General features: G+C 42.2%; 10 protein-coding genes across 21 annotated transcripts; 7 read left to right on the top strand and 3 right to left on the bottom strand.

Annotated features, from left to right (window-relative positions):
• The first annotated feature begins 1,114 nt into the window (after positions 1-1,114).
• Positions 1,115-5,134, top strand: LOC108659133 (uncharacterized). The gene is made up of 3 exons (XM_018111906.3): positions 1,115-1,555; positions 4,057-4,326; positions 4,385-5,134. Exons 1-3 carry the CDS (start codon positions 1,541-1,543, stop codon positions 4,958-4,960), a joined length of 861 nt encoding a protein of 286 aa, XP_017967395.1. The 5' UTR covers positions 1,115-1,540; the 3' UTR covers positions 4,961-5,134.
• Positions 5,135-5,268: 134 nt separating this feature from the next.
• On the top strand, positions 5,269-5,632 carry LOC108659140 (uncharacterized). The gene is made up of 2 exons (XM_018111917.3): positions 5,269-5,332; positions 5,387-5,632. The coding sequence occupies exons 1-2, from the start codon at positions 5,284-5,286 to the stop codon at positions 5,602-5,604; spliced, it is 267 nt and encodes an 88-aa protein (XP_017967406.1). The 5' UTR covers positions 5,269-5,283; the 3' UTR covers positions 5,605-5,632.
• A 258-nt stretch (positions 5,633-5,890) lies between these two features.
• Positions 5,891-6,941, top strand: Pcd (pterin-4a-carbinolamine dehydratase). Of its 5 annotated transcripts, none has more exons than XM_018111909.3 (3): positions 5,891-6,116; positions 6,175-6,325; positions 6,544-6,941. In XM_018111909.3, the coding sequence occupies exons 1-3, from the start codon at positions 5,962-5,964 to the stop codon at positions 6,847-6,849; spliced, it is 612 nt and encodes a 203-aa protein (XP_017967398.1). In that variant the 5' UTR covers positions 5,891-5,961; the 3' UTR covers positions 6,850-6,941. The 5 variants fall into 5 exon arrangements, with proteins under 5 accessions (XP_017967398.1, XP_089112623.1, XP_017967399.1 ...); XM_089256497.1 differs by having other exon boundaries at positions 5,892-6,116; positions 6,181-6,325; XM_018111910.3 differs by having other exon boundaries at positions 5,892-6,116; positions 6,178-6,325.
• On the bottom strand, positions 6,845-7,689 carry Naa40 (N-alpha-acetyltransferase 40). Its single transcript, XM_018111912.3, has 2 exons — positions 7,211-7,689; positions 6,845-7,155 (listed from the first exon to the last, which is right to left on the bottom strand). Exons 1-2 carry the CDS (start codon positions 7,579-7,581, stop codon positions 6,918-6,920), a joined length of 609 nt encoding a protein of 202 aa, XP_017967401.1. The 5' UTR covers positions 7,582-7,689; the 3' UTR covers positions 6,845-6,917.
• Positions 7,690-7,704: 15 nt separating this feature from the next.
• LOC108659139 (uncharacterized) lies at positions 7,705-8,330 on the top strand. Its single transcript, XM_018111916.3, has 2 exons — positions 7,705-7,837; positions 7,917-8,330. The coding sequence occupies exon 2, from the start codon at positions 7,961-7,963 to the stop codon at positions 8,318-8,320; it is 360 nt and encodes a 119-aa protein (XP_017967405.1). The 5' UTR covers positions 7,705-7,837; positions 7,917-7,960; the 3' UTR covers positions 8,321-8,330.
• A 6-nt stretch (positions 8,331-8,336) lies between these two features.
• Kul (Kuzbanian-like) lies at positions 8,337-15,365 on the top strand. Of its 8 annotated transcripts, XM_089256495.1 has the most exons (10): positions 8,337-8,560; positions 9,549-9,872; positions 9,933-10,125; positions 10,190-10,586; positions 10,661-11,585; positions 11,643-11,896; positions 11,964-12,682; positions 12,739-12,904; positions 12,996-13,062; positions 13,236-13,494. In XM_089256495.1, the coding sequence occupies exons 2-10, from the start codon at positions 9,791-9,793 to the stop codon at positions 13,280-13,282; spliced, it is 2,850 nt and encodes a 949-aa protein (XP_089112621.1). In that variant the 5' UTR covers positions 8,337-8,560; positions 9,549-9,790; the 3' UTR covers positions 13,283-13,494. The 8 variants fall into 8 exon arrangements, with proteins under 8 accessions (XP_089112621.1, XP_089112618.1, XP_017967392.1 ...); XM_089256492.1 differs by lacking the exon at positions 12,996-13,062 and having other exon boundaries at positions 9,552-9,872; positions 13,236-15,365; XM_018111903.3 differs by lacking the exon at positions 12,996-13,062 and having other exon boundaries at positions 13,236-15,365.
• A 2,643-nt stretch (positions 15,366-18,008) lies between these two features.
• Positions 18,009-19,489, bottom strand: LOC108659132 (dehydrogenase/reductase SDR family protein 7-like). The gene is made up of 5 exons (XM_018111905.3): positions 19,249-19,489; positions 19,042-19,185; positions 18,765-18,981; positions 18,460-18,705; positions 18,009-18,394 (listed from the first exon to the last, which is right to left on the bottom strand). The coding sequence occupies exons 1-5, from the start codon at positions 19,408-19,410 to the stop codon at positions 18,183-18,185; spliced, it is 981 nt and encodes a 326-aa protein (XP_017967394.1). The 5' UTR covers positions 19,411-19,489; the 3' UTR covers positions 18,009-18,182.
• A 67-nt stretch (positions 19,490-19,556) lies between these two features.
• On the top strand, positions 19,557-20,665 carry CIA30 (complex I intermediate-associated protein 30). Its single transcript, XM_018111923.3, has 2 exons — positions 19,557-20,124; positions 20,188-20,665. Exons 1-2 carry the CDS (start codon positions 19,657-19,659, stop codon positions 20,602-20,604), a joined length of 885 nt encoding a protein of 294 aa, XP_017967412.1. The 5' UTR covers positions 19,557-19,656; the 3' UTR covers positions 20,605-20,665.
• An 867-nt stretch (positions 20,666-21,532) lies between these two features.
• Gnpnat (glucosamine 6-phosphate N-acetyltransferase) lies at positions 21,533-23,172 on the top strand. Its single transcript, XM_018111925.3, has 6 exons — positions 21,533-21,774; positions 21,857-22,067; positions 22,123-22,250; positions 22,306-22,367; positions 22,431-22,650; positions 23,070-23,172. The coding sequence occupies exons 1-6, from the start codon at positions 21,760-21,762 to the stop codon at positions 23,109-23,111; spliced, it is 678 nt and encodes a 225-aa protein (XP_017967414.1). The 5' UTR covers positions 21,533-21,759; the 3' UTR covers positions 23,112-23,172.
• Wdr24 (WD repeat domain 24) lies at positions 22,932-26,321 on the bottom strand. Its single transcript, XM_018111919.2, has 8 exons — positions 26,073-26,321; positions 25,370-26,012; positions 24,973-25,305; positions 24,833-24,917; positions 24,605-24,769; positions 24,002-24,463; positions 23,756-23,941; positions 22,932-23,694 (listed from the first exon to the last, which is right to left on the bottom strand). Exons 1-8 carry the CDS (start codon positions 26,194-26,196, stop codon positions 23,338-23,340), a joined length of 2,355 nt encoding a protein of 784 aa, XP_017967408.1. The 5' UTR covers positions 26,197-26,321; the 3' UTR covers positions 22,932-23,337.
• Positions 26,322-26,370: the final 49 nt, after the last annotated feature.

Here is a 26,370-nt window from a genome sequence, read left to right as displayed (position 1 = left end):
ACCTTCACAAATGCTTTATCAACAGCAGCATACCTCTTCTCACAGCACCCACAATTACAGGGTATATTCATCATGCCAGCCAGAGCAGTTGGAGATTTGTTGTGGGGGCAATTTAATATCTGTTTTTGGTACAGAGTGTGGGGTGTGTGTGTGTAGTAACTAGTAAACAACAACAAAAATAGCAACCGCAACAACAACAATAGCTACAATCCGTGGTAGTTCTTGCCCATTGTGTGGATGAAAGTGAAACTATTGTTGTTAAGCGCATTGGCTATGGACTTAGAATGGAAGTCATTGCTGGCTCAAGTCTCGATCGCTGACCAGAGCAAGTAGCAGTCTCTCTCTCTCTCTCCTATCTCACTCTCTTACTCTTCATCTCTCTATCTGTCTCTTGCACATTATTCTTGACTTTCGCTCAGTTAACTGCATCGAATTGATTGCGCTGCCAAAGCAATTAAATCAAATCTAAACAAAAGCTCAAGAGAAGCGAGGTAAACCTAGTTTTAATACCCTACTTCATTAAAGATAAGATAACTAACCAAAGCTCCGACAGCCTATTGATAATAAATAAACTAAAATAGTGAAAATATATTTTTTACCAAGTAAGTCTTTTATTTATTTATTGTGAATTTAAATATATATATTTAAAATCTTTCATTATTTTTCTACTCTTTAAAAATCTTCCAAGTGCTAATTTCCCGCAAGGCTTCAATCTTTTAGAAAGCCACTTCAATCGCTTGCTTGTATTTTACCTCTTAACGGGTCAAGCATATAAATTCGAAAGGACATAAAAATGTGTTCTTGAGACTCGAATTAAATTGCCACAAGAATTTCACCTCTAGCCAAAGTGTTCAGCTGAAGAGAAAAGCAACAACTCGACAATATATCTTAACGTTCTTCAGATTAAGGACACTTCCTCCTGCTGTGCTGCACGAGTGAACTGCGAAAACCTCCAGCTGGATGCTCGAATCTGGGCCAAATTGCGAATGAAGTTCCTGCAGCGAGTCATAAAGCTCCGCGAAGCCGAAGCCGACCACAGCGCGGCAACTGAGCAGCATTTGACGTTGGCGTCGACGTCGCTGCCGCCGTCGAAGGTATAAAAGGTAGAAGACCGCCCAGTGCTCGCTCAAAATCCAATAAGAAACGCGCGTGCGCAGCCGACCGACAGTTGCGACTCGTGAGATCCCATGCTAAAGAGCTCCGTTATAGTTCGCGTTGCATTTAGTTATTGCTGTGCACAGACACATATATATAGTATATATATATGTATTGCAATATAATTTATACTTGTTTTTAATAAAGTCACAACGTGTCGTGCGACGTCCGCAAATTGTGCATTTTAAAGGTTTAAAAACGAAAACTCAACAAAAATAAAAGTAAACAGAAGTCAAGAGGAAAACAAAAAGAAACATATAAAGTAAAACAGAAACAGAAAATCCCGAGTGCAGTTGACGATTTATGTGTTAATTTTTTGGACATTTCCTGAGCTTCCTGCGAACACGCTCAGAACTCAACTTGCATACCAAAAAGGCAACAAACCATGCACAGCTTTAAGGTAAATACTAACCGCTGGGCGATGGGTGTTTATTGGGGCAGACATTGCGACAGATCGAGAGACAGACGGACGGACGAACGGACAGACGAATCAGATCAAGAGACAGACAGTTTGATTTGTTATAGATTCCATGTGTGAGCACTTTCACTTTTTTGCTTTTTGCCAGGTTTAAGGTTACACATTTGTGTCCATTTTATTGCCTTTGAACTGGTCTCTGATCTCTTAGCCGTGACTCGGGCCAGCCGCTGCTGGCTGACTCAGCGTCTAACATGCAAAACTGGCAATGCAAGCTAGTTATACAAAAACAAAGCATATACAAAGCGAACGAGTGCGCACATACATTGATACATAAGTGGACCGGCCACAAATCGTAAATCATTCATAACTCTATATAGTAAGCACTAGAACACAGCGCAACTGAGAGCAAGACTTAGTTAGTCAGAACTAAATGAATATTGTATGGGATACGAATTGAATTAAATGTGCAAAGGCTAAAATTACAATGTAATACAGACTATGGCTATACCCTAACTGATACAGTGCCTCGAGAACTATATTGCATTGGGCGAAACTTTTCTTCTTATGGTATACTGATACATATATGTCGTCCAATTGATATATATTCATCATGGCTCCATCATTAGTCTGAGTAATATACTTATATAAATAATTAAGCAAGTCTTTAAACTTGTATATTCCAGTTTAGCATAATTTAGTTTCGCCATAGAGAATTATGTATCAACTTTTGTTAATAAAATATATACATATTTTTTAAAAATCGCAAAAAATTGTTAGATTATGGGCTAAGCAATTAAATCTTCGAGCGTAAACTGAAGCTACGCAAAATGCCCAACAAATTGCGTGTTCAAAAGTAAACAAATTTGGGAGTGCTACCGATTCACACCTGTTGGCGATCATAACAATAATTATTTCATTAGTCAGATTTAAAAAATCTAACCCACAAGACTTGCGCATACGCAAAGTTCAACCAATTATTTAGTGAAATGCTACAAAAAAAAAAAACCCACTCAAACTTCATTATAGAGCAATAGATCATCTTGGTTCAACGTTACTTTTTTTTCCTTCAATGTTTATGAGTTTTCCAATGCTCACTTGGCACACCCACATCATAAAAACAGAGCTGATAATCGGCTATTTCTTGAGCCTAGGCTTTTAAGCCTAAGCACTGCCAGGGCCAAGAGCGTGATCTTCAAAGGCGAACCGCATTAACTTGTGCAGCAGCAAACGATCTTCGTTGTTGTGGTTGTTGCTATTGTTGTTGTTGCTGTTGTAGCTCCGACTTTTGGCACTTAACATGGCCCAATTTCGAGAATTGAAGTGCACTTACTTACTTCATCATCATGAACAGCATGAACATCATCATCGCCATCATCATTATGATCGTCTCATGATCGGCACGAGCTGTGCAATTGTTGCTATTGCTTTTCGTTTGCTGTTTGTTGATTCAATTTCTAACAATTGGATTCATTTCAAAGCCAAAAAGGAAAAGCGTTCAAAATTGCTCTCTGATCGTCTTTGGAAAGCACACACACAGACAGACACACACATCTATAGATCGGAGATCGGGTAATGCTTGGCGGGCAATCATGAGCTGGTGCGTGGGCGGAGAATGTTTTTTGTTTACTTGATTGTTGTTGTCCATGGCCAAAGGAAAGTCAAAGTGAAATGCATGGAAAGCAAAGCCAATTACCAGCTGCAGCTCCAAAAGGGGAAGCCCAGCAGATATGTCTCTGGGGTAATCTGAGCGCAGTCGGCGCACATTACAAATGGGAGTGAGTGGGGCGTGCAAATGCTAAGATCAAGATCAACGGAAACTCGGTCACAGATCACACTCCCCAGTGTGTATAAGCTCGTATTTACGTATGTGTGTGTGTGGGTTACAACTTCATGGGCTGGCGCATTTCCATGCCAAGTGGTCAACTCGTTTAACCGGACCTATGACAAAGCTGCCTAAGGAAAGGCTCAAAATTCCAATGGTCTCTAGCCCATGTCGATCGCGTTGGTCCGCCGTCCGGTTTGATCGGCTTCCATAGTAATCCAATTAAAGGAACAATCTACATTTCAATTCAAAACTAATGAACTGTAGTTAATTCACAACAATGGGTAACACACATGTCTATAGATCGTTCTATTTGTTGCTGTTGTTTCTCGTGTTGTTGCCGTAGCACGTTTTGAATGCAATAGTTGCTTAGAGATCGAAGCGAATCGATCTCTCTACTCTGCTTTGGCATTTGAAAGTCATGTGCGCTGACGTCGAACTTGTGGTCTTCCATTCAGCGCCGGCTTCCTTGTACGCAGATCCCAAACTTCCGTCAAAGATTGGACACAATTACGGCCAAGGTGTAAACAATTCGTTGATTGATGATCGCTTGGGCAATCAATTAAACTGCGTTAAATAGTCTTGGTGACAAATCATGGACTTGGCCACAATACAGCTAAATATAGCTAATGTCTCCTCACTCTCCCCTCCACACTTTCAGATCAATCTGCTGGCGTTGCTCTTGGCGCTCTCGCTATGCATCAGCTGCTGTCAGGGCGCGCGTCGGCTGCGCAAGAAGCCGAAAGTCTACAATGCGCTCATCACCACGGACGACAATCTGACATCGAGTCGCGCCTATCCGGTCATCCAACCCACCATACACGAGCCGGGCTATGCGCCATTCGGGCCATTTAATCCCTTTGGCTTCTACAGTCCGCCAATTGTGAGATTTGGTCAGCCCTTGGTGCCAGGTCTGCCGCCCAATGAGCGGGTAAGGTGGTCGGCAACGGCTACAACTATAAATAGTTAATCTTATTATCTCCTTGCAGCTGCCGTATCCACTGCCCACAGCTCCGCAATACCCGCCTGTTTACGCATCCTTTGACCCCAACCAGCCCAACATTCTGCCTGGGGAACAGCAGCCGCCACCGCAACCGCAACAGGAGCTGGCACCCCAAGCGCCAACAGTTGATGAACATGGGCCCAAAGAGCTAAAGGGCAAGGAACAGCTTCCGTTACCTCTTAATGATCGAGGATTACCGCCTGTTTTGATACCACTCTCATCCCAGTTCAACGGTCAGCCCATGCATCTGCCGCCCTATTCCTTTCAGCAGTACCCAGTGATCTATGACCAGGCAGGCTACGTCCGGCCGCGCGAAAACTACTTGCCACCCTACGATTATTATCCCAGCCAAGGATACCCGACGCGTACTCCTGCAACTGATGCGCCGGCCGTTCAACAACCAGAGCCAGAGGTCAAGCCTTTGCCGCTGGACAGCCTAGATGCAACGCCCAGTTTCGATGACATCAAAAATGGGTCAGAGAATAAAAATATCGATGTGCCCGATGTACCGCCGCCACCAATACCTTCGGGTCCAAAGCGCCCCAGACCAAAGGATAATTGAGGCGTTTTTGGGGAACCGCCCCTTACGAAATATACACGTATTTATTACCATTTTCTTTAAGCATTTCGATTTTATATATTGTCGTTCAATAATGTAATTTAATAAGCTTAGTAAGTGTTCATCAAAGATAAATAAATTAATAATAAAAAAAAATCTGAGGTGAACGCACTTAGTAGGGTGGACCCTTGGGACATGCAAAGCAGAGCTGTGTCCAGCTTTCACTGTGATAGACCCAAGGGAATTGGATTATCTGAATTGCCTTTGCCTATAAATGCAGCGTAAACAGCAGTCATTGCCTCAGTTTTTACTAAAAACTTGTCGAAATGAAACTCGCATTTCTCTTGGTTTTCTGCTGCTGCCTTTTTACTTTGGGTAAGTCATGTACATTTCATTTGATGTATATTTTAGAATCCATTTAATCTATAGCCCTTGGTCATGACATCGCTGCCACCAAGGCCCCATTTGTGCGCAGTCGTTACAGCTTACGTTGGCGTAAGACTACGACAGTGATGCCAGAGAACACAACCGGGCGGGTCGTGGAGCCCGTTACTTCAACGGAACGCCGGAAAATGGGCACTTCTACAACCAGTCCGGATTACGACTACTATGGCAATGGCGAAGCAGATAATATTGTGCATAAGTAAACCACAATTACAAGTCTGTCAATCTCAATATATACACATTCATTTATATAACATGTGCAGTATCAATAATAGATAAATAATATATCAATATTCAAATTTAAATTCAAATTTAAGCAACAGGTTTCCAAGAAACTGTCAATTGCAGAAGGCGCTAACAGCGCGCTGTTAAATAACATACAAACATGAATTTTGCTACATAAGAAAATGATGTGACCAGATTTTATTTAGATGGTTTTCTGTATTTATATCAGCTGCAACATTTTATTATTTTCAAAGGCCTCTCAGCTGTGCTGTATCAGCTATCGTGGTTGGTGAGCAGCATACCCGGTCTATGTATATGTAAACCAGTTATTTAGAATGCTACTAAGAAATAAATATGCGCAAAGCATGCGAAGCTTTCAAAAACTTGCAAGTCTGCTTAACGAGCGAAACAAATTTTGCTGGCCAACGACTGCAGCAACAAAAACATTGAACGTAAACCAATGGAGTGAAGGGTCGCAACGCTTGTATTGGTGAGTATAAGCTGCGATTATTGACAAGATTTGAGAAGCTCTGATTGCGCAGCAGCAGCAGCAGCAACAGATATGAGAGCTCAGTTCTGTATACGACAGCAACGAGAGCAGAAAGAGCAGCAGCAGCAACTGGTGTTGGCCATTTGAGATTTTACAGCAAACAGCAACCTCTCATAGCAACCGCAACAGCGAAAAAACGAAAAATGGTGGTAAGTGAATAAATTAATATCTGGGGCAATAAAACCAATTGCCAAATACTCCAAAAGTCGGAAAACAAAATGTGTCTTATATATGTATATCGGCTTGAACGCACTTATCGCTTGAGGCCATGCGAGGTCAGCAACTGGCCCCAAGGGCAGTAAAGACCACAGACCACAGCCCCTCTAAACTAAACACTTGTTGCTTCTACAAATTTACCCAATCCTAGGCCAAACTGACTGAACAAGAGCGCGCCGAGAAGTTGCAGCCACTGCTGGATGGAGGCTGGAGCTTGGTTGAGGGACGCGATGCTATATACAAGGAATTTGTGCTAAAGGATTTCAATCAGGCCTTCAGCTTTATGACGGGTGTTGCCTTGCTAGCTGAGAAAATGAATCATCATCCCGAGTGGTTTAACTGCTACAACAAAATACAGGTTACCCTGAGCACCCATGACGTTGGCGGCCTGAGCAGCCAAGACATCCGCATGGCCACATACTTTGAGACGCAGGCAAAGCTACTAAGAAATGTTTAAAAATAATTCTTTGATATATATTTTGTTTGTACCGCACATAAAATATTTTTGTTAAATAATTAAAGTAATTAGCCCAGCATGGACTTACTTAATATCTGATAGTCAGCTTTTTCTAATACATCGGGTGATGTCTCATCCTTGGCATAGCCAAGCGCTTTAAAAAACGTTAACGAATTATCATTATTGTTTAGCACGGTAAGCATAACTTTTTCCAATTTCCAAAGTCTAGCACAAGCTTCGAGCATTTGCATCATGAACTTTCCAAGACCCTTTCTTCGGTACTCGGGAGCAATTTGTATTTCGTAACTAAAATGTGAAAATGTTGTTAATGCGATACATATTCCAATACTTCAGTATTTACCAGTAGAGCACACAGTCGCCACCGTCCATGTCGAAGCGAAACATAGTGTAGGCCACGGGTTGCTTCTGATCATTCTGGGCCACCAAGAAACGTGCCCAGTTCTTATTTAGCTCAGAATGTTTAACCTTTGGCTGCCAGCCCATTTTAAGCTGCTTATAGAATGGGCCGACATTCTGCTCCGCCAGTTTAAATGTCCATTTCAGAGTCTTTGCATCCATATCGCTCTTGGCGCGGCAATATAGTTTAAACTCCTCGCCAGAAGGCGACTTGTAGCTTTCATATGGTAAAGTCTCCAGTGGAACTTTAGCACGAGCCGCGGCTTCCACAAATTTGTGCTTGGCCGCAGAGCTAAGGTCATCCCGATTTGTCATTATTATTATTTTTTCTATATATACAAACTGTTTTGTATATTTTTGCTAGCAAAGCGTGTCGTGCACTTTAAAGCGGGAATCTAGTGTTGTCTATAAACAATATAAAATCAAAATGCAGCCCTGGTTATTACTTCGAGTATTGTAGAGCACTAGAAATCTGTAAGCAAGTAAACAACAACACTTGGATCATTATTTAGTTTATTTCATAAATAAAACGACGGCCATTATAAGTGGATCTAAAGGCAATTAAACACATGTAAATATCAACTAATTAAATCGAATATATAAATAGAAGCTATTTAAGTGTTATGCTGACGTTATCATTTTGTTTTCAGCAAACAAAAACAAATAACATCTGCTGTCGGAAATTCATCAAACAATGTTTAAAAAATCTAAACCCAAAGTAGAACCACCACCATCAGCACCCAGTCTAGAGGAAATGCTTGCGGATATTGAGTCATTTGAAATTCCTCAACAGGCAGGAAGCAATGCCAGTAGTAGTGCAGCTTTGGAGCACGCCCTGCTTACAGAACCTGAAAACTTAACTCTTGAGACGTGGTGGCAAGTGTTTGACGAATATGACCAGAAAGTTAAGAAATTGGCTGTAATGGAAGGCACACTAGATGCAAAAAAAGAAAATTTATTGACGTGTAAGGATAAGCTTGAAAAGAATGCTAAAAATCTACGCAAGGGAATCCAAAAGCAACAAACGTTAATAAAAGAAGTGGTTGATTGTTGACCCACAGAAATTTTAGTTGTTTATCTCTTACAACAATCAGCAGTTTTATATATCGATAACAGATTCCTATTGCTATTGTTGACAAACACATACACAACATTTGTAATCGGGTATGTTGGTAGGCTGCGCTCAGAGAGTATCGATACTTGTTACCTGCAGCCGTTTTTTTATGTGGGGAGAAATAAAATAATTGTTTTTAAATTATTTGCATTAAAATGAAAGCGTTAAATTAATTGAAAAGTGAGTTTTGTGAATTGAAAATACCATCTTAATAAAATGCACACAACATAAAGAACCCAACATTTATTTTGGGCCTGTGAATAAGCCAGGGAACAGGTTTAGGCCAGAAAAAAAACTTGGCTGGCTTACCATTTACGCCACAGCGTTAATGGCAATACAACAGCGAGCGGAGGTCGATTGTTTTGCGTATGTGTGTTTGTGTTTATGTGCGTGTGTGTGTGTGCTCGTGTGCTTTTGTAGTTGTTTTAATATTTTGCCTGTGAGTTTGCTAAATCCAATTACCAAATCGAAAAGTGCAACAATTGTTATGTGCAGAAAAATAACCCCTTTCACGCTAGCTAATTGAATTTTACGTATTTTATTTGGCTACTTAAAAACAACAGCAACGAGTAGAATTTTGGTTCACTCCAAGAATACACACAAACATATACAGAAGCAAACAAATACTGACAGTAAAGGATTATTATCCAATTTAACGGTTGTCAATAGTGTAAAAGAATGCAATACATTTAATGACCAAGTAGAAATGTGTGCAAAAAAAAAACTAACAGTAATTTTCACGGGCACACACAAACACAAGCACAAAGCTTAACATGTTCGTGTTTAAATATACGCGTGTGTGTGTGCGAACAAAGTGCTAATGAGATGCTGATGCCTGAATGTTGATGCTGTGCTTCTTCTTGCCAGCAGTTTGTTGTTTTTGCCATTTATGCAAAACATATACGTAAATTTTGAACAAAAGATGTACATACATATTTTATTGTTTTGATCAGTTACGAATTTCGCCAGCTAACGAACTCGCTGCAAAAGGTGAAAGCAAGATTTTTTGCTGTATTATTATATTGTTGTTTGCTTTTGCTCAAGTGGATGCTGTATGTGATATTTAGTATGAATTCGTATTTATAAAAGTGCAATTTCTTTGTGCGCTGCTCGGCCTACCGTTATTGTAATAATCTTATTTATATATGCTTTGCTCATTCTCTTGCAGCAGCTACGCGTGAGATGTCGCATGTTGTTTGCGTTGCGGCTGTAACGGATTTTTTCAGTTTGGCAATTCTTATTGGCAAAGCAACAACTGCTGCAATAATGTAAGAAACGACGGGCTAACAAAGGTCAATCGAAGCCAGCAAACACAGCCTAGAACTAGTTGGGTTTCCACAGACACTCACACACAAACACACACACGAACATAGATTTTACAGCACACATCTACACAGAGTTAGAGGAAGCATGGGCTGGCTGCTGGCGCTCCTGGCGTTGCTGTTGGCCATCAGCGAGCTGCTAGCAATCCCAACGCCACTCAAGCTACCAGGTAAGGCCGCGAATTGAACTTTCTCTAACCACTGTTTGGCTAACCTACGCTCTTATTAAGGCTACACACATAAACTGACGCCATATATCAAGCACTGGGAGGCGGCGAACTTTGATCGCGCTGTGCTGCAGGCAGCGCAGCTGCGCCACTTGGAGCAAGCACGCGCACGTCGAAAACGGCAAGTTGAGCCCTCAAGTAGTTCACCTGTGGGACTGGCGCACACCATTCGCCTGAATTTCTCTGCACATGACAGGTACGTGCGTGGGTTGATACTGCAACTCATTTTTTACATACAAACTGATTCATTGTATTTACAGAGACTTCCTGCTGGTGCTGCGTCAGCAGCCAAATTCGGTGTTTGCGCATGATGTTCAAATTGAGAATACATTGGGGGCCATCGACTACGATGTCTCACGCATTTACACGGGCAGCCTGGAGGACGATGAGCAAGCCCATGTACAGGCGATACTCACAAGTGATAATCTCCTAGATGGTACCATTGAGACGCAAGCGGAGCACTATTATATAGAGCCAGCGCAGCGATATTCACAGCAGTTGGCAGAGAGTGGCGTACACAGCATAGTTTATAAGCTGAGCGATGTAAATATGCAGCAGCAGAATTCATTTGCCAGTGGCATATCCTCCCAGGCGCCTGTCAAGACTCACTGCGCCAGCGAGCGATTAAGACGTAAACGGTGGCTACCCGAAGAGGAGGTAAATAAATAAGAAATACAATACAATATATTTATATTTATATATTTTATTAATGCTTTACTTTTCAACCATAGCATGTCACAGTTCCAAATTATAATCGCAATCCACCGCTGCCGTTGGATTTGGAAGTGCCCTACAACGATGATTTTCGCGTGCTCGCCTCTGAAGAGGATCGCAGCGACGAGGAATCGAAAAAGTCCACAACATCAACCATGCGTAGCACAGAAAGTTTTCTGGCCACGCTCACGAAACCTACGCCCAATCGCAACATACTTGTAAATAACTATAATCCCTCCAATGTAGGCGACACCAGTCGCAGCTACAACAGCAATACGAATAGCAACAGCAACAACAATGTACGAAAGTTGTACACGAAACACAAAAATATTATCGTTAGCACATACAATCGACCCATAGAACCGGAATTCGGTACACCCTATGAGGAGCCCAATGCCAATAATAACAACAGCCTGCCAAATAACTTTTTCAATGCAAATTGGACAACACTTTCAATGGGCAACAACGATCGACCCAGCCACAAAACTCACGTGGAGATCATTACCAAAAACGGTGCCACTAAGAAACCGAACATCATTGTGAACAACTACAATCCGGAGATTATATTCGCACCCAATCCACACAATCCCAGTTTTAATAGCATGTTGATGACGAATCTGTTGAGTGGGCGTGGCGATGATATACACAACGCTCCGCGCCTGCTATATGATCGCAAGACAACTTGCATGCTATATTTGCAGGCAGATCATACGTTCTTCCAGAAAATGGGCAGCGATGAGGCCTCCATCGAGGCCATCACACGCCACGTGCAGCGTGCCAATTCTATTTACCGTAATACGGATTTCAATAACGACGGCAAACCCGACAACATTACGTTTATGATCAAGCGTATTAAAGTGCACAACATGAACGCCATGAAGGATCCTAGTTATAGATTTCCCGGCAACTATGGTGTGGAAAAATTCTTGGAATTGTTCTCAGGTCAGTAATTAACTTAATTTTGCGATTTCCTTATAATATCCTTACTTTATATTTCAGAGGAGGATTACGATGCCTTCTGTCTGGCATACATGTTTACATACCGCGACTTTGAAATGGGCACCCTGGGTTTAGCTTGGACGGGCGATCTCAAAAATGCTGGTGGTGTTTGCGAAAAGAATGGGCATTATCGCGGTTCCCTTAAATCCTTAAACACAGGCATTGTAACGCTCCTAAATTATGGAAAACATGTGCCGCCCGCCGTTTCGCATGTTACGCTAGCTCACGAGATTGGCCATAACTTTGGCTCACCCGTAATTAAAACCTATAATACTATATATCAAATATATGTAACTAATAAAGTCTCATACCCATCGACAGCACGATCCGGAGCAGTGCACGCCAGGCGGCGAGGATGGCAATTTTATAATGTTCGCACGTGCCACGTCGGGGGATAAGAAGAACAATAATAAATTCAGTGCGTGCTCCTTGAAATCCATTGAGCCCGTGCTGAATGCCAAGGCGCGTTCGATGAAGGGCTGCTTCACTGAGCCCCAGTCATCCATTTGCGGTAACGGTGTAGTCGAGCCGGGCGAACAATGCGACTGCGGATGGGAGGAGGACTGCAAGGATTCGTGCTGTTTTCCCATGTCCCGGCAGCCGCATCTGGATGAAACGCCGTGCACACTAACTCCGCATGCGCGTTGTAGTCCTTCACAGGGACCTTGCTGCACCACCGATTGCAAGGTAAAATTCGGCGACAAGTGTCGCGATGACAATGGCTGCCGGGATCCCTCTTTCTGCGACGGACGCGTGCCCCAGTGCCCGCCATCGGTGAACAAGCCCAACAAAACGATTTGCAACAAGGAGTTTGTATGTTATATGGGCGATTGTACGGGCAGCATTTGCTTGGCTTACGGATTAGAATCGTGCCAGTGCATACCAGGCCCACAGGATGATCGTATCAAGTCCTGCGAACTATGCTGCAAGCTGCCTGGTGAAGATAATCCATGTCGCAGTTCATTTGAGTGGAACGAGGCGCCTTTCGATGTGCCCGATATGTACTCCAAACCGGGCACGCCCTGCAATGACTACAATGGGTATTCCATGGCATTTCAATAACGTTATTTTTTACTAATCTCATCGTCTTCGACAGCTACTGTGATGTCTTCCAAAAATGCCGTGAAGTGGATCCGTCGGGACCATTAGCTACGCTGCGTAAGCTGCTGCTCTCTGAGGAAAGTATTGCTACGTTCAAGAAGTGGGTGCAGAATCATTGGTACACGGTAGCTCTGGCCGCTATTGGCGTCTTCTTATTACTGGTATGTGATGAATCTAAAGTTTCTTTTATATTCGGAAAGCCGAAAAAAAAATATTTTTTTGTTATGTTTTAATACGTTTTTGTTTGACAAGTTAATGCGTGTGGTCACAAGTATGCTGAGGGATCAGTATGAGGCCAAAATGCAGGCCTTGGGCGATGGTGAGGCCAGCAATGTACCTGAAACTGAACCCCGTAGAGCTCAGTTCATTGGCCATTGATCTCAATAGCTATGTAGAGCCAATCTATGCTTTATTTCATGCACTCATACGCGACCCAACCACCCAATTTTGGTTAAAACATTAATATAATAATTTATTATGTTCTTGCCACAGGTCATGAGCACAAAGCTGCTGGCGAAACGCTCGAATCTGAAGCTTAAGTCAGTGACCATCATACACAGTGCCACCACGGAGACAGTGCGTCTGCCGGAGAACAACAACGGCGTTATAGTACACACGGCCGTGCGCACTAAGGTGCCATTCAAGAAAAAAGTTCGTGGCGAACGCAGCAAGAAGTCAGGAATCGGCTTAGCTACAGGAGCAACAACAGCAGCAGGAGTCCGTAGCAGTGCGGCAACCAAGGGCAGCGGGAATGTGGAGCCAAAGAAACCGAGCCGAACGCAGGCGGTGACCAAAAAGAAGTTGAAGTCAAGTGCCGCTGAGGAGGAGGCAACCAAAAAGTCCAAAAAGCTGGGCAAGCACATGAAGGAAATCATCGACTACTCGCATCGCAACAACAATGCAGCCGGCGGCGACGATGCCTCAAATCTGTCAACCACCAACAATCACATGAACACCTTTGGCAAAGTGCAGCGTTGGCTGTTAGAATCGCCGATTGTGGCACAGCCACTGTCGCACATAGATCATAGCTCACGTGTGCACAAGGTGATGAGCAAATCACAGTCAACGCCCGAGCGGCTGGTGCAGAAGGCACCGCAAAAGACCAAGTCCATGGGCAATCTGTCAAATGAGAAGGTGAAACTGCAAGTCGTCTACAAGCCGCCGTTCAAGTTCTCGCTGCGCCTGTCCAAGAAGCCCAAGGTAAAGACGCACGTGGTGGGCGTAAGCGCTGGCGCGCGTCCAAAACGTACGCAGAAGTCGCAGAACACACGCTCCAGCGGGCAGGCGGCAACAACATCCAAGGGCCCATACACAGAGCGTACCAAGCGCACTGCCTTGCTGCTGTGCAACGAAGCGGATGACGATAATCAAATATTGACGGTAAACGAGCCCAACTACGAGACACTAAAGCCGCCCCCGCGCAACACAGAGCATTGTTATGAGAACGTGGAGCTGCCCGGAGCCAGTGCAGCAGCTGAGCCTGCCGCTACAAGCAAACCTGGCAGCAGTAGTAGTGCTGCTGGCAAGATAGCGCCCAGTTCTTCCAATCGCGCTAGCCTAGAGGCTGCAGCTGCGCCTGCGTCGCAGCGCAACTCTTATCGGCGCTCCAATTCGCTATCCACGCATAATCCATTTGCTGTAGCGCCGCGACGTAGCATCAGCAAAACGGCCAAGCATGAATCGCAGCCAGCCGGCGGATCAATAAATCTGACGCGTAACTTTGGTAGCACACAAAATCTGATAAATCTCAGCCAGAACATGGCTAAGTCCAAGAAGCGCAGCAGTCTGAATCTGAAAGCGAGTGCGGCCAAAAATGGCAAAGATCCGCCCACAGCGACAGCAACTGTCGCAGCCCCTGCAGCCGCAGCGCCGCAACGTCGCTCCTCTTCCAACGCAAACCTGCGCAGAAATAGCAGCACCTCCAATGCAACGCCGCAGACAGCTCCGGTCCCACCCACGCGCAACACACGCAACAGCTTCAGCAACATTCCACGCGCCAGCCTCAATGGGCAGAGCCAGAGCAGCGTCTCCGCAGCTGCGACGGTGACTGCGCCGAGCTTTTCACGTCAATCGTCTACAAGCACAGCGACAACAACGTCTAGCGGCATGGCACCGGCGCTACCGCTGCCCTCCTCCCTCCCTCTACAGCAATCCGCCTCCACAAGCGCCATGCCCAGTCAACGGCAAACGACGCAGCCGATGCGTCGCAGTCTAAACAATTTCCGAGCGCGTTCCAATGCGACAACAGCTGCGGCTGCCGCTGCTGTTGCTGCTGCTGTACCTCCACCAACAACGCTGGACAACGAGTTGCCATCGGATCTGGAGGTGGTTGTCTCTGACATTGAAAACCTGGTTAGCTAAGAGCAGCCCAGTTGCTCGTATCCATTTCAAAGCAACCAAGTGAAAGTGATAAGTCCTAAAGTTAGTTATACAAATTGTCGCATAGGTTTACATGCATATATATATACATTTAGATTTGTATATATATACATAAATACATACATATATGTACTTTACACTGCCTTAAACTTGCCGTTTCTGCTGAATATGTGAACGCCACGCCCCTCCACATATACCAAACCGACCACAAATCCCGCATTAACCAAGCAAAAAAAGAATAAATACATGTATTCGGAATGCCGAATTTTAGATATTCTTGCAGATATAAGGATCTATGTAATAGATGCATTTGTCAAGATCGCAACGTTATAAAGACAAAAACAATTTTTACTCAATTATATCTATAGATAAAGAATAATTTTACACATGCTCCTATATCTAGACATAATCTGGACTTATAAGCTAAAAACTCCAGTGATCGGTAATAGATATTTATGCATCTTCTTGTATACAACTATGATCCATACTGCAAGGGTATACAAATGCTAACAACGCTCGTGCTTATGGCTTCACTAACACACAAATCGATACCATTGAATATTCACCTGACATACCCAACACATAACACCAACACCAACGCCAATGCCACCGCCGAAGCCAGATGCACTCACCGCACATTGTACCTTTTACTACATACTATTTAACTGTATTTACTGTTGTATTGTATTCGTGATCTACGTAACTGTAACTTGTAACTCTGTACTTTTGTCTATACCTATGTGAATTGTGTTCAGTTGTCGTAATACGATCGATCGTATTGTATGTATGAACCAACAATATCCTAATTTGAAATTTATACTAACGTTCCACAATTAGAGTATTATTAGCTTTGAAAAACAAAGAAAACCATAATGAAATCGGCCTAGGCTAAACTATTTTTGTAATACAAACAAATTATAATTATTGCAATAGACCGATGAAGTACTAATCTAGACATCTATATATACATACATATGTACATCGATACAACGAAACTCGATCGCTACGCAGTTTCAAACTGTTATTATATTTATCTCTGTTTTATATGAATTCCTACACAGTATTATGCTATCTTTACATATAACATATCTTTATTTTCTTAAATCATGTTCTCTACGTTTCGAACAACGACCATTGTCTCTATAAACTTCGACACACAGAAAAACAATATAAGGTGCTATTTTAGTAAGGAATGTATAAAACAAACATAAACGTAAAATCTTACCAAGAACATTTTAAAACAAAACAAAAGAATACTCTTATGAATATTTTCCAAAAAGATCAAAAATGATTATAAGAATTGTAGTTGAGATGAGACGAGTGTAGCCAAGTGGTTAGCCCGGGAAAGTTGCAAGTAATATACATAAATGATATTAGTAACAATTATAACCAACGATAACTGTCAATAAATCAAAAGTAAAATGCATCGAATCGTAGTAATTAGTAGTCGCAACAGAATCAAATGAAACTTAATAAAAAACAGTTTAAACAGCGCCCCACTCTGCAGTTATCCCCACATCTGCACATCCACACACACACACACTATTGCCTGCGCCATTCTTAGAAGTAGTGTATATAGGAAATAAAATCGAAAGACAAATAGTTTTTATATGCAAACAATAAAAGATTAGAAAGCAATAAGGAACAAAACACCTAACCGATATTCATTACATACGATAGTCACGTAGCGTATCAAATCACAAAGGAAAGCAGACGGCTTGTGGAGATATAAGAAAGAGAGCCAGCCCCAAATAACTAGCGTTTTATAGTCTAAGCTAATTGGAATAATCCCTAGATATTTACATATGTTTGTAAGAAATGTGTTGAAAGCTCGTCGTATTTTAAATTGCGTATAGTTCTGATATGTATTTGCATTGGCGCATTGGCTGGACAAAGTACTCATAGATGGGGTCGTGCACTGAGCACATGGGTATATGGTATATTTTTTTGGAATATACAACACATTAATAGGTAGGCATAAACTCAGCTCAAATGATCAACCCGAAACAAGTGGAAGTAAAGACAGTTAACGTAAACGCGTAGGCAAGTTATGAAACGGAAAAACAAAATTACGCGACAATCGCTTTGAAATGCTTATTAAGAAAATTAAAAGTAACATAAATCGAAATATAGTAATAAGTTTATCTTAACGAAAAAACCCAAGCAAATCTCACACGAACACCTATTGATAACTATTTAAATATGAAACTATACAACGCGAAGATTCTTTTATAACATTAAAGTATCTCGGCAAAATCATAAAATTCACCAAAAAAATACAAAAATAAAAAAAAAATTGCCAATGTTTATGTATTGTATATAAAAAAAAAAATGCAAATAATTATTATCTAAGCTGAAAGTATTTTGAGCGTGACAGAAAGACTATTTTAGCGCGAAATGAACAATTTTTGTGTATTGTACATAAGAAATTTATTGATTTTAAACTATATATATGCATCTATATATATATACATTAATAATTTAGTCGTAAAACTGCAAAACGATTTTGAAATCTGTGTGTGTACCTCAATTGTAATTAATTTAATTTGTGTATTCCTTTTGATAAAGGGTTTGCACCCACTTCACTGGTTTGATAATAACTATTTTTTATAATTTAGCTAAATGAATTTTAAATACACATACTCCAAGAAACCCTCGTAGAGAACCAAACCCCTAGTTAAATAACAAAGTTTTAAATGTTGTCAAAGAACGTATCAAGTACGAAAAGTATTTCTGTCGTCAATTAAATAACGAGTAAATCGAAAGCCGTAAAGCAGAAGCAGCATAATTTAAGTACAATAATTCTTAAATAATATAAGTTGCTAACAGAGAGACAGAGCAAATGTGTGACACTTAAGTTTTACTTAATAATAATAATGGTATGAATGCAGTAATTATTTAATTTATTAATATTATCATTAAATGTTAATGCAAATTGTAACTAATTTTTTAACACTGCACACTGCTGCAATATTTTTTTATAATTTCCCATTTCAAGCAAAATTAAAATAACAATAAAAAAAAAATGAAACTAAACTTACAGAAACGAAACACATTTACTTAATTAGCTTTTTTCTCAGCCTTTTCCAATTTAGAGGCCCGTTTCGCCATAATCCAAAAATAGAGAGGTGGCAACAAATGACGTAAATAATAAGCAATTTTAGCTTGGACATCGCTGACAATTATATCGGGTTCCTTGCGCATAATGCATTGTAATATGCGTTCCGCTAACTTATCGGGCGACATACCCTTGGCCGTAGTTTCATCCATTTCTGAATGCGGGAGAAATGCAAATGAATTAACTAGCAGCTTACTTATGAATGACATTTATACTTACTGCCATAGTTAGTGCCCGCTCCCGTCAAGGCATTCATTGAAAGCTGTGTGCGTATGTAACCAGGACTGACACAGGAAACGTACACATTTTTATTGGCCACCTCAGCACGCAGCGCATCGGCGAATGCTTGCAGTGCATGCTTGGAGGCGGAATAAGCGGCTCGCTGAGGTATCGCAAACTTTCCTTGTACAGAGCTTATAAAGCATACATGACCACTCTGACGTTTTACCATAGAAGGCAACAGAGCTATATTAAATTAGATTAATTATATAAACATTATTGCAAATAGAGCTACAAGAAAATACCTTTTGTTAACGCCACCGTGCCAAAATAATTGACCACCATTACCTTTAGGTCGACGTCGATAGCTGTAGTGGCAACATCTGCACGTACACTAATGCCACCATTATTTATTAAGATATCGACTTGGTTGTAAACACCCAAGGCACGCTTAACAAAATCTGACATTGAATTAAGTTCAGATAAATCCAAAGCCAGAACGGTGGGCGGATATGCGGGATCCTGCAAGTATCTATAAATATCAATATGAATATTTCAATAAACATAAAAGACATAATTTACCACGTCCAGTTTCATTAGGTCATTCTTCACCCGCTCCAGCTCTTCAACCCGCCGGGCGGCTAAGATAATCTTACACCCCGCTTTATAAAAGACGTGCGCAAGGGACTCGCCCAAGCCAGAACTGGCGCCAGTTATTAGCACAACCTAGAAAAATTTAATACCAAATTTAGCATAAAACGACTTAGAATCAGATTTATTGCCTTCTACTTTGCCGGGTAATTGGTTTCGGTACTTCTGGGCGCGAAAACGTTGCCATAAATTTATAAAGGCCAGTGGCAAAGCCACAGGCATTAGAATACTGCCAAGTATCCAGTACAGCACATTCCATTCACTGCTTGGAGCACACTTTTCTACTTGGTCTGACCTCATAGTAAATTATTATGTGCAACTCGAAGAACTTTGCACTATTAACAAGAACACTAATAACAAGAACAATCCAGTTGTGCTATTCACACAATTGATTGCAATGCCATTCACATATATTCGTGAAGTAGCATTGCCGCTGCATGTTACCGCAATGATGAGAATACCAAAAATGCACAGCTGATATTTGTTACGTTGAGGTTCTTGGTGCCGCTTATTTAATTGTTATTTTATTTAATAAAATATGTTAATATGCACTGCCTAGTCAGACAAACGCAACGTTTAAGTTGCTGGCTCCCAGCAGCGCAAATTCATACAACCGCCTTGCAGCGTACGTTTTGGGAGCGAGAGAAGAAATCCGGTTACAAAACAAAACTGCCGGAGCCATCCAAAAAGCAGCTTATAATTGATGGACTACGGGACTTAAAAGAGGAAATCAAGCTATGGCGTCAGGAAGTAAAAGAAAAACTCGAAAGCGATCCAATTCTAGTATTTCGACCCGGAGAAACGGATATAGTTTTCGATTTCAAAGCACCGGACGCACTCGATAAATGGACGGTGACAACAGATGCGGATCACGGTGAAGGCAAAAGCAGAGCAACATTGGAGCTAAGTGCTTCAGGGGCAGGACTATTCCACGGCGAGGTTAATTCCCAGCATACCAAGGATGGCATCATCAAGCGCACTGGCTATGCGAATATACGCACTAAGCGTGTGCGGGTCAGTAGAGACTAAAAAGTCATTGCAGGATTGATTTCTAATTGCAAGTCTATTTCCCAATAGAAATCATTTAAGCGAGAGTCCACATACGACTGGACCCAGTACAACATGTTGATTATGAAGGTGCGCGGCGACGGACGAAGCTATTTAATTAATCTACACACAGAGGGCTATTTCGATCTCATGTGGAACGATATCTATCACTATGTGCTTTATACACGCGGTGGTCCTCACTGGCAAATAGCAAAGATACCCTTCTCCAAATTCTTTCTATCCTCCAAAGGTCGTGTACAGGATCGTCAGAATGCAATATCTCTGGATTGTGTAACTCATTTTGGTTTCTCTGTGGCAGCCAAAAAAGGCATGGATGGGCCATTTGGTTTGGAAATTGACTATGTTGGATTGGAGTATGATCCCAGCCATCAAGAGGAATTCGCCTACGAAATGTACAAAACACCCAAGTATATTGTAGCTACATAAAAACAAATATTTGTTAATTGTAGAATATTGAGCATTCAAAATAAATGCACGTTTGTTTTAATTCATTCTCTCTCTGTCTCTCTCCTCTCTGTTTGGCAACTCTTCTCTCTTGAATCAGCTGTTTAAATGTTTACAACTGCACAGTCTTTAAGGCCGCTTGTTTTGGTTGTCGTCTGTTAATATACAGTTACAGGTGCTTTTCACAATTCGGTTACACCTTTTACGTATTGAAAAGGTGCTTCGATTTCAACATACATATGGCATTTCACGACAGCCAAACAAAGCCGCGTGAGCGGTAAATCGGTTCGCAATTTTCTTTCGCTTTGCACCACTCGAATGCCGCTTCAGTCTCACTCTAACTTTGGTTCCTGATAGTTGTTGGCAAAACAGCGGAAAAAAAACTTCCGCCCCAACGATACGTCGCAGCTACTGTATTATTAGTTTTATCTATATATCATACGTAAATAACTGATAAATAAAAATGGTGCGTATTTTTAGCATACATAAGAAACTGCCAACAAGACAAATTTGCATTAGCCTACCAAAAACGTGACCATGTGGCGGCCATTCACACAACAGCCCGATACGACCTTGAATTGCTTTGCTAATGTAATCCTGTTCATAGCAAAAGAAACACACACCTCAATCAATAACTAAACAGATCGATTGTATTCGGTTAGGCGAAGATTAAATACTCTGCGGCACATCATAAGTTTGTATTTAAAGAATGTATATACAAAATAATTGAAAAAATTAATTACTATATACATATGTACATCCTAACATACAAGGGTATTCAATAACAATAAAGAAACATGTGAACATGTGTGTGTGAATGTTGATGTTAGCATAATCCATTATTTATTATCGGCTCGATTATCGGCTTCTTTTTAATCTCCTGCTTCATTGCTAAATATAAGTAACCGATTCCTCCAATGATAGTGTATAAGAAATACTACACAATTTACCGGTTTGCGGTAACGTTCCGAAAACATGTTGGCCAAAAACCAGTCCAGCCAACGACCAACGAAAGCGACAGCAATGCATGAAACCAGTCGGCAGTTACCATTCCTGCTAGCAACTTCAACCGCTATTCTCTGACTGTCTGTTGGGTTATCAAGTGCTAACGTTGGTCTTTTTAGTAGACGGCGCAAAATGGTGCAATATACGGTAGACGTTTAATCAAATGCCATAACAGCATATGTTATATATAAATACTAATTAATAATCGGCATTCACTAACTGATTGCAGCAAGAGACGTACCTGTATGATCCGAATGTGCTGCTCAAGCTTGACTTTCATCGTAGCCCAGCTAAATTTCAGCCTTTCATCTCGGCTGCCAATCCGGGAGAGTCGTGGCTGCAAGTGCGCCCATTGAAGGATACGGACTATGATCGCGGCTTTCTGCAGTTACTCTCTCAGCTCACGAATGTAGGCAATATAACACGTACACAATTTCTGAGTAAGTGAACTTCTTTTCAACGAACTGCAACAGTTATTAATATGTCGATTCTCAGCACGCTTCTCGCAGATGAAGGCCAGCGGTGATTACTATGTGACGGTCATTGAGGACACACGGAAGGGCGAGATAATTGGTGCTGCCTCGCTCATCATTGAGCGCAAATTTATACACAATTGTGCAGTGGTAGGTGAAAGATCTGTCTGAAATATCAGGGAATACATACTACTTTTCTTTGCAGCGCGGACGCCTTGAGGATGTAGTAGTGAATGACACGTATCGTGGCAAGCAGCTGGGCAAGCTGTGAGTTGAGCAACATTAAAGTGTTTATATGTACTTCTACTATAACTTCCGTTTCGTCGATAGCATTGTTGTTACCGTGTCGCTGCTAGCCGAGCACCTTGGCTGCTACAAAATGTCGCTGGACTGCAAGGACAAGCTCATCAAGTTCTATGAAACTCTGGGCTATGTTCTCATACCCGGCAACTCGAATTCTATGACCATACGCTACGACGAGGATACGCCAACATTAAAGCGTAACTCCACATCGGCTGCCACTGGCGCTGCTGGCGATGCTTACCAAACTGTGAGCCTCGATTTTGCCTCTTGACAATTAGCCGCCAACGCTGCTCCAAAATCCAAGCTATAGATCATCATCCATCTAAAGCGACAAACTGCGCGAGGCGCAATGTAAAAACGTCATCAAATGGAAACATCCATAAAGCTATCATTTTCTCCATTTGTAGCACTTATTTGAACATAAGCAATTGCTAAAATTTCATTGCGCTTGGCGCGTGGATTTTTGGACAGCGCTGGCAGGCGGTGGTGTCATTGTGGTTTACACCACAATGGCATACAAGTAGTTAATACATGGCTTAGACAACCGTAATTGGTTGTGCTCAATATATTTTTCAAATTCTTACAGAACTCACAATTTTACAATTTTTTCTCTCCTTTCTGCTACTGAATGTGGGCGGCGCCCGTTTTTTGTTTAAATCTAATAAGGTCGTTGTTATAATGCCCTTCAAGAGCACGTTCATCAAGTAGCCATTATTTTGTACAAAAACAATATATAAATATAATTAAAAATAAACAACTAATGCCAACAGCGTTTTATGTACAATTCTCTGAATGATTTACGGCACTTAAACAATATTTGCTGCTAGACAAGCTTTGGGCACTATGCTTAACTCTATCATCACATCTGAACACGCATCTTGCGCAACTTTAGCTGCGCTTACTATTCGGCTTAAGCGTAGAATTCATCTGGGTGTCAGGAAAACGCGCACAAATGTCCACATTTGGCGCACTTCGAATGCTTGGCAAAGTACTGCTGCAAATGGTCGATATGACCGCCATGGGAGCAGCCCTGACACCAAGCATACACGCCACGCACAATTAGATTACAGACGGTGCACTTAGCCGATTGCATAGACTTGCACTTGTCACAGTACCAGCCCACAGCGCCGCCCAGCGGTCGGCCACATTCGCCGCAGTTGGTTGGCATGACTGTTGACTGTTGGTTCAGTTGCTGCACGGAGCGCACCCAGGCGCGATTAATCACCTCACAGGCCTCGTTCCAGAGTTCGTAGCGATGCAGCTGATCCACGTAGGTGTGAAACCAGTGTTCCTATCATATAGTAATTATTAATTGGTGTTGAATGCACATACAGCTCACTTGACAGACTTACCACCACGACATCTTCAATGGGCAGCAGCTGGCGTGCCTCGCCCATAACAATTAATATGGTCAGAGCGGTTTGCACATCGCCCACATCGTTCTGCAGCATCAGGGCATCTACCACGAATTGATGTGGCTCCCACATGGGTATGGGCGGCACATGGCTCACCTTCAATATACTCGGCACTTGAGGAGGCTAACAAAATGGGCAAAATATTTATTAAGGTTTCCATTCGATGATGAATTCTTCCCTCACCGGAGATTTTTCATGTTCGGATGCCTTGAGATCCAGCTGTGAACGAACTGCTTGTACATCATGATGCAACGCCGTGTCCGGTAATGCCAGAGCTTTTGTTAAGTCCGCGGGTCCGACATAAATAAACCCATTGCGCAACAGCTCAAAGTTATCAAACGTAATCTCACTAATGATTTGCGTTTCAGAGAGTATCACCGAACTGGTTGGCGGCGGATTTTGTTTGCCACCGACAGCCAGCTCATCTCCATCGTCACTGGCATCGGCTGCTTCCAGTTGTGTCTCTTGGCTATTGCCATTCATCTCCTGACCCTGATCGTGTGGCGTCCAATCGCTGGCCACTTGTGCAGCACGACGCGAGGTAATGGGATTCTTTTGATTGGAGAACGAGGAGCGATGCTCGAAGGGTGGCTCAAAGTGTTTGGTGCCATAAAAGAGTTTAATGAAGTTCCACAGTGTGGTAGCCTGAAAGTACAATAGTTTGATTCGGTAAACGTAGGACAAACAATTTAGCGTATTAAAATTACTATATGAAATGGATATTTTTCATCTCCAAGGATTTCTAATAATCATTGAAGGTTCACTAATAACTTTTATTTTACTTACATTATATTTTCCGTATTTCCGAGAGACTTCCGCATTGTGTTCGCACAACTCGGCCAGTTTCTTGCCGCTCAGCAGCAGTTCCCGGGCGCAGCCAATGAAGACTTCGTGCACCCGCAGCTCTGTGGTAGTATCGTGCGCGGGAAATTCAGGGCCTAAGTCCATGTTCTATATAAGGCCATGTACAATATTAAAAATGAAGATTATATATTCAAATGTTCAGTTCATTACCACATTCTTGAGCATAAACATGTACATCTTGGAATGGTCCAGATGAAATTGAATATTCCCGGGCATATTTGATTTACGGCGACTTCTATAAAAACCAATCTATGTTATTATCGATAATGATTCGGTTTGCTTAAACTCACATAAAGTTGGTACTTTTAGTATTGGATAAGCCACTCGACTTAATTGCGTATTCCTTGATTTTATTGGCAAATGAGATGTCTCCATGTCTGCCCAAGCTGGCGCCCTGTGCATTGGCCTTCAAAGCCGGACGTGTAGCATCTTTAAAAGCGTGCTTATATATGCTGGAGTCCTTGCTTGTAGAGAGCAAGCAATGCGAATCACTGCCCTGCCAAGCAATGTCCGTGGTGACGTTTGTGTGGTCATTAAAGGAGGCAAAGGGTATGTAGGGACGACGTATATCCCACACGTGTATGCTGTAGTCCACCACGAGCGCGCAGCTGGCTATGTGATAGCTGCCAATATGGATTAAAATTATGATTATAAGACAACAAATCAATTAGGATATTATTAGCTTACGTTCGCTCTGGCCGCCATTTAACACGGCCAACTACGGCAATCGTATGTATGGTGTACTCCAAGCTGGCGCGTCCATCCATATTCCACACCTTTATCTGCTTATCCCGGCTGCCGGTAGCCAGCCAATTGCGCGTGGGATGCCAATCGCACGTGTAAATGGGTCCACTGTGCGCCGTGAACTGAACCATGCACTTGTCCCACTTGCGCATGTCCCACAACTGAACGGTTCCATTCTCTGATACGGCAGAAAATACATTCGGCGAGTGCGGTGAGAACTTGAGATCGCGCACGGACTCCGAGTTGCTGAAATATGTGTTCACCGACGTATCGAAGCGTATGTCGAAGCACTTGATGGTACCATCCTGTGAGCCAGATATCAATATATTCCCTTCTGTGCTATGAAACGTCACTGTATGAGCGGTACGCTCGTGCTCATTGTAAACGAGCAGCTGCTTTTGCCGTCCAAACTTGGAAAGATCCCACACGGAGACAACGCCATTGGTGGCTGCCGTGGCCAAAATATTGCTATCCAATGTGCTCCAAGCCACATCATTGGAGGAATAGCTGAGATTTTGATTCTTGCCGACTCGCATATTGCACACCTCCGTGAAGCTTTCAGCGTCAATCGAATAGACTTTGAGCACTGGGAAGAAACTTTTCGTTAATCTCAGAAATGGAATCTTAGGAACGGGGATTTACTTACAGCTGCGTCCGGCAACTGCAATTTGATTATGCTCCTTGTTTAGGGCCAAGGCATTCGCATGGCCTTCCATACAGATTCGTAGCGATACCGTGGAAGGACCCGCATCCTCCAGCGTATCAGGCATTTTGAGAAAATTTTAAGGACCGCAAACCTCTCCGTTTGGACTGAATTGCTGAACAATAAAACAGAATTGAACACTAACATAACCAATGCTATCAACAGAAAGCATAACATAACGAATATTTTGCTAAAGCTTTAACAGAATAACTCCTCACTCAACGAATGCTCCTCATATGCA

Source organism: Drosophila navojoa, chromosome 2 (assembly GCF_054131105.1).
Source record: "Drosophila navojoa isolate 15081-1374.11 chromosome 2, UAZ_NAV_1.0, whole genome shotgun sequence".
NCBI lineage: Eukaryota > Metazoa > Arthropoda > Insecta > Diptera > Drosophilidae > Drosophila > Drosophila navojoa.
Note: the sequence above shows the minus strand (reverse complement) of the source record. Positions and strands in the feature narration are given on the sequence as shown.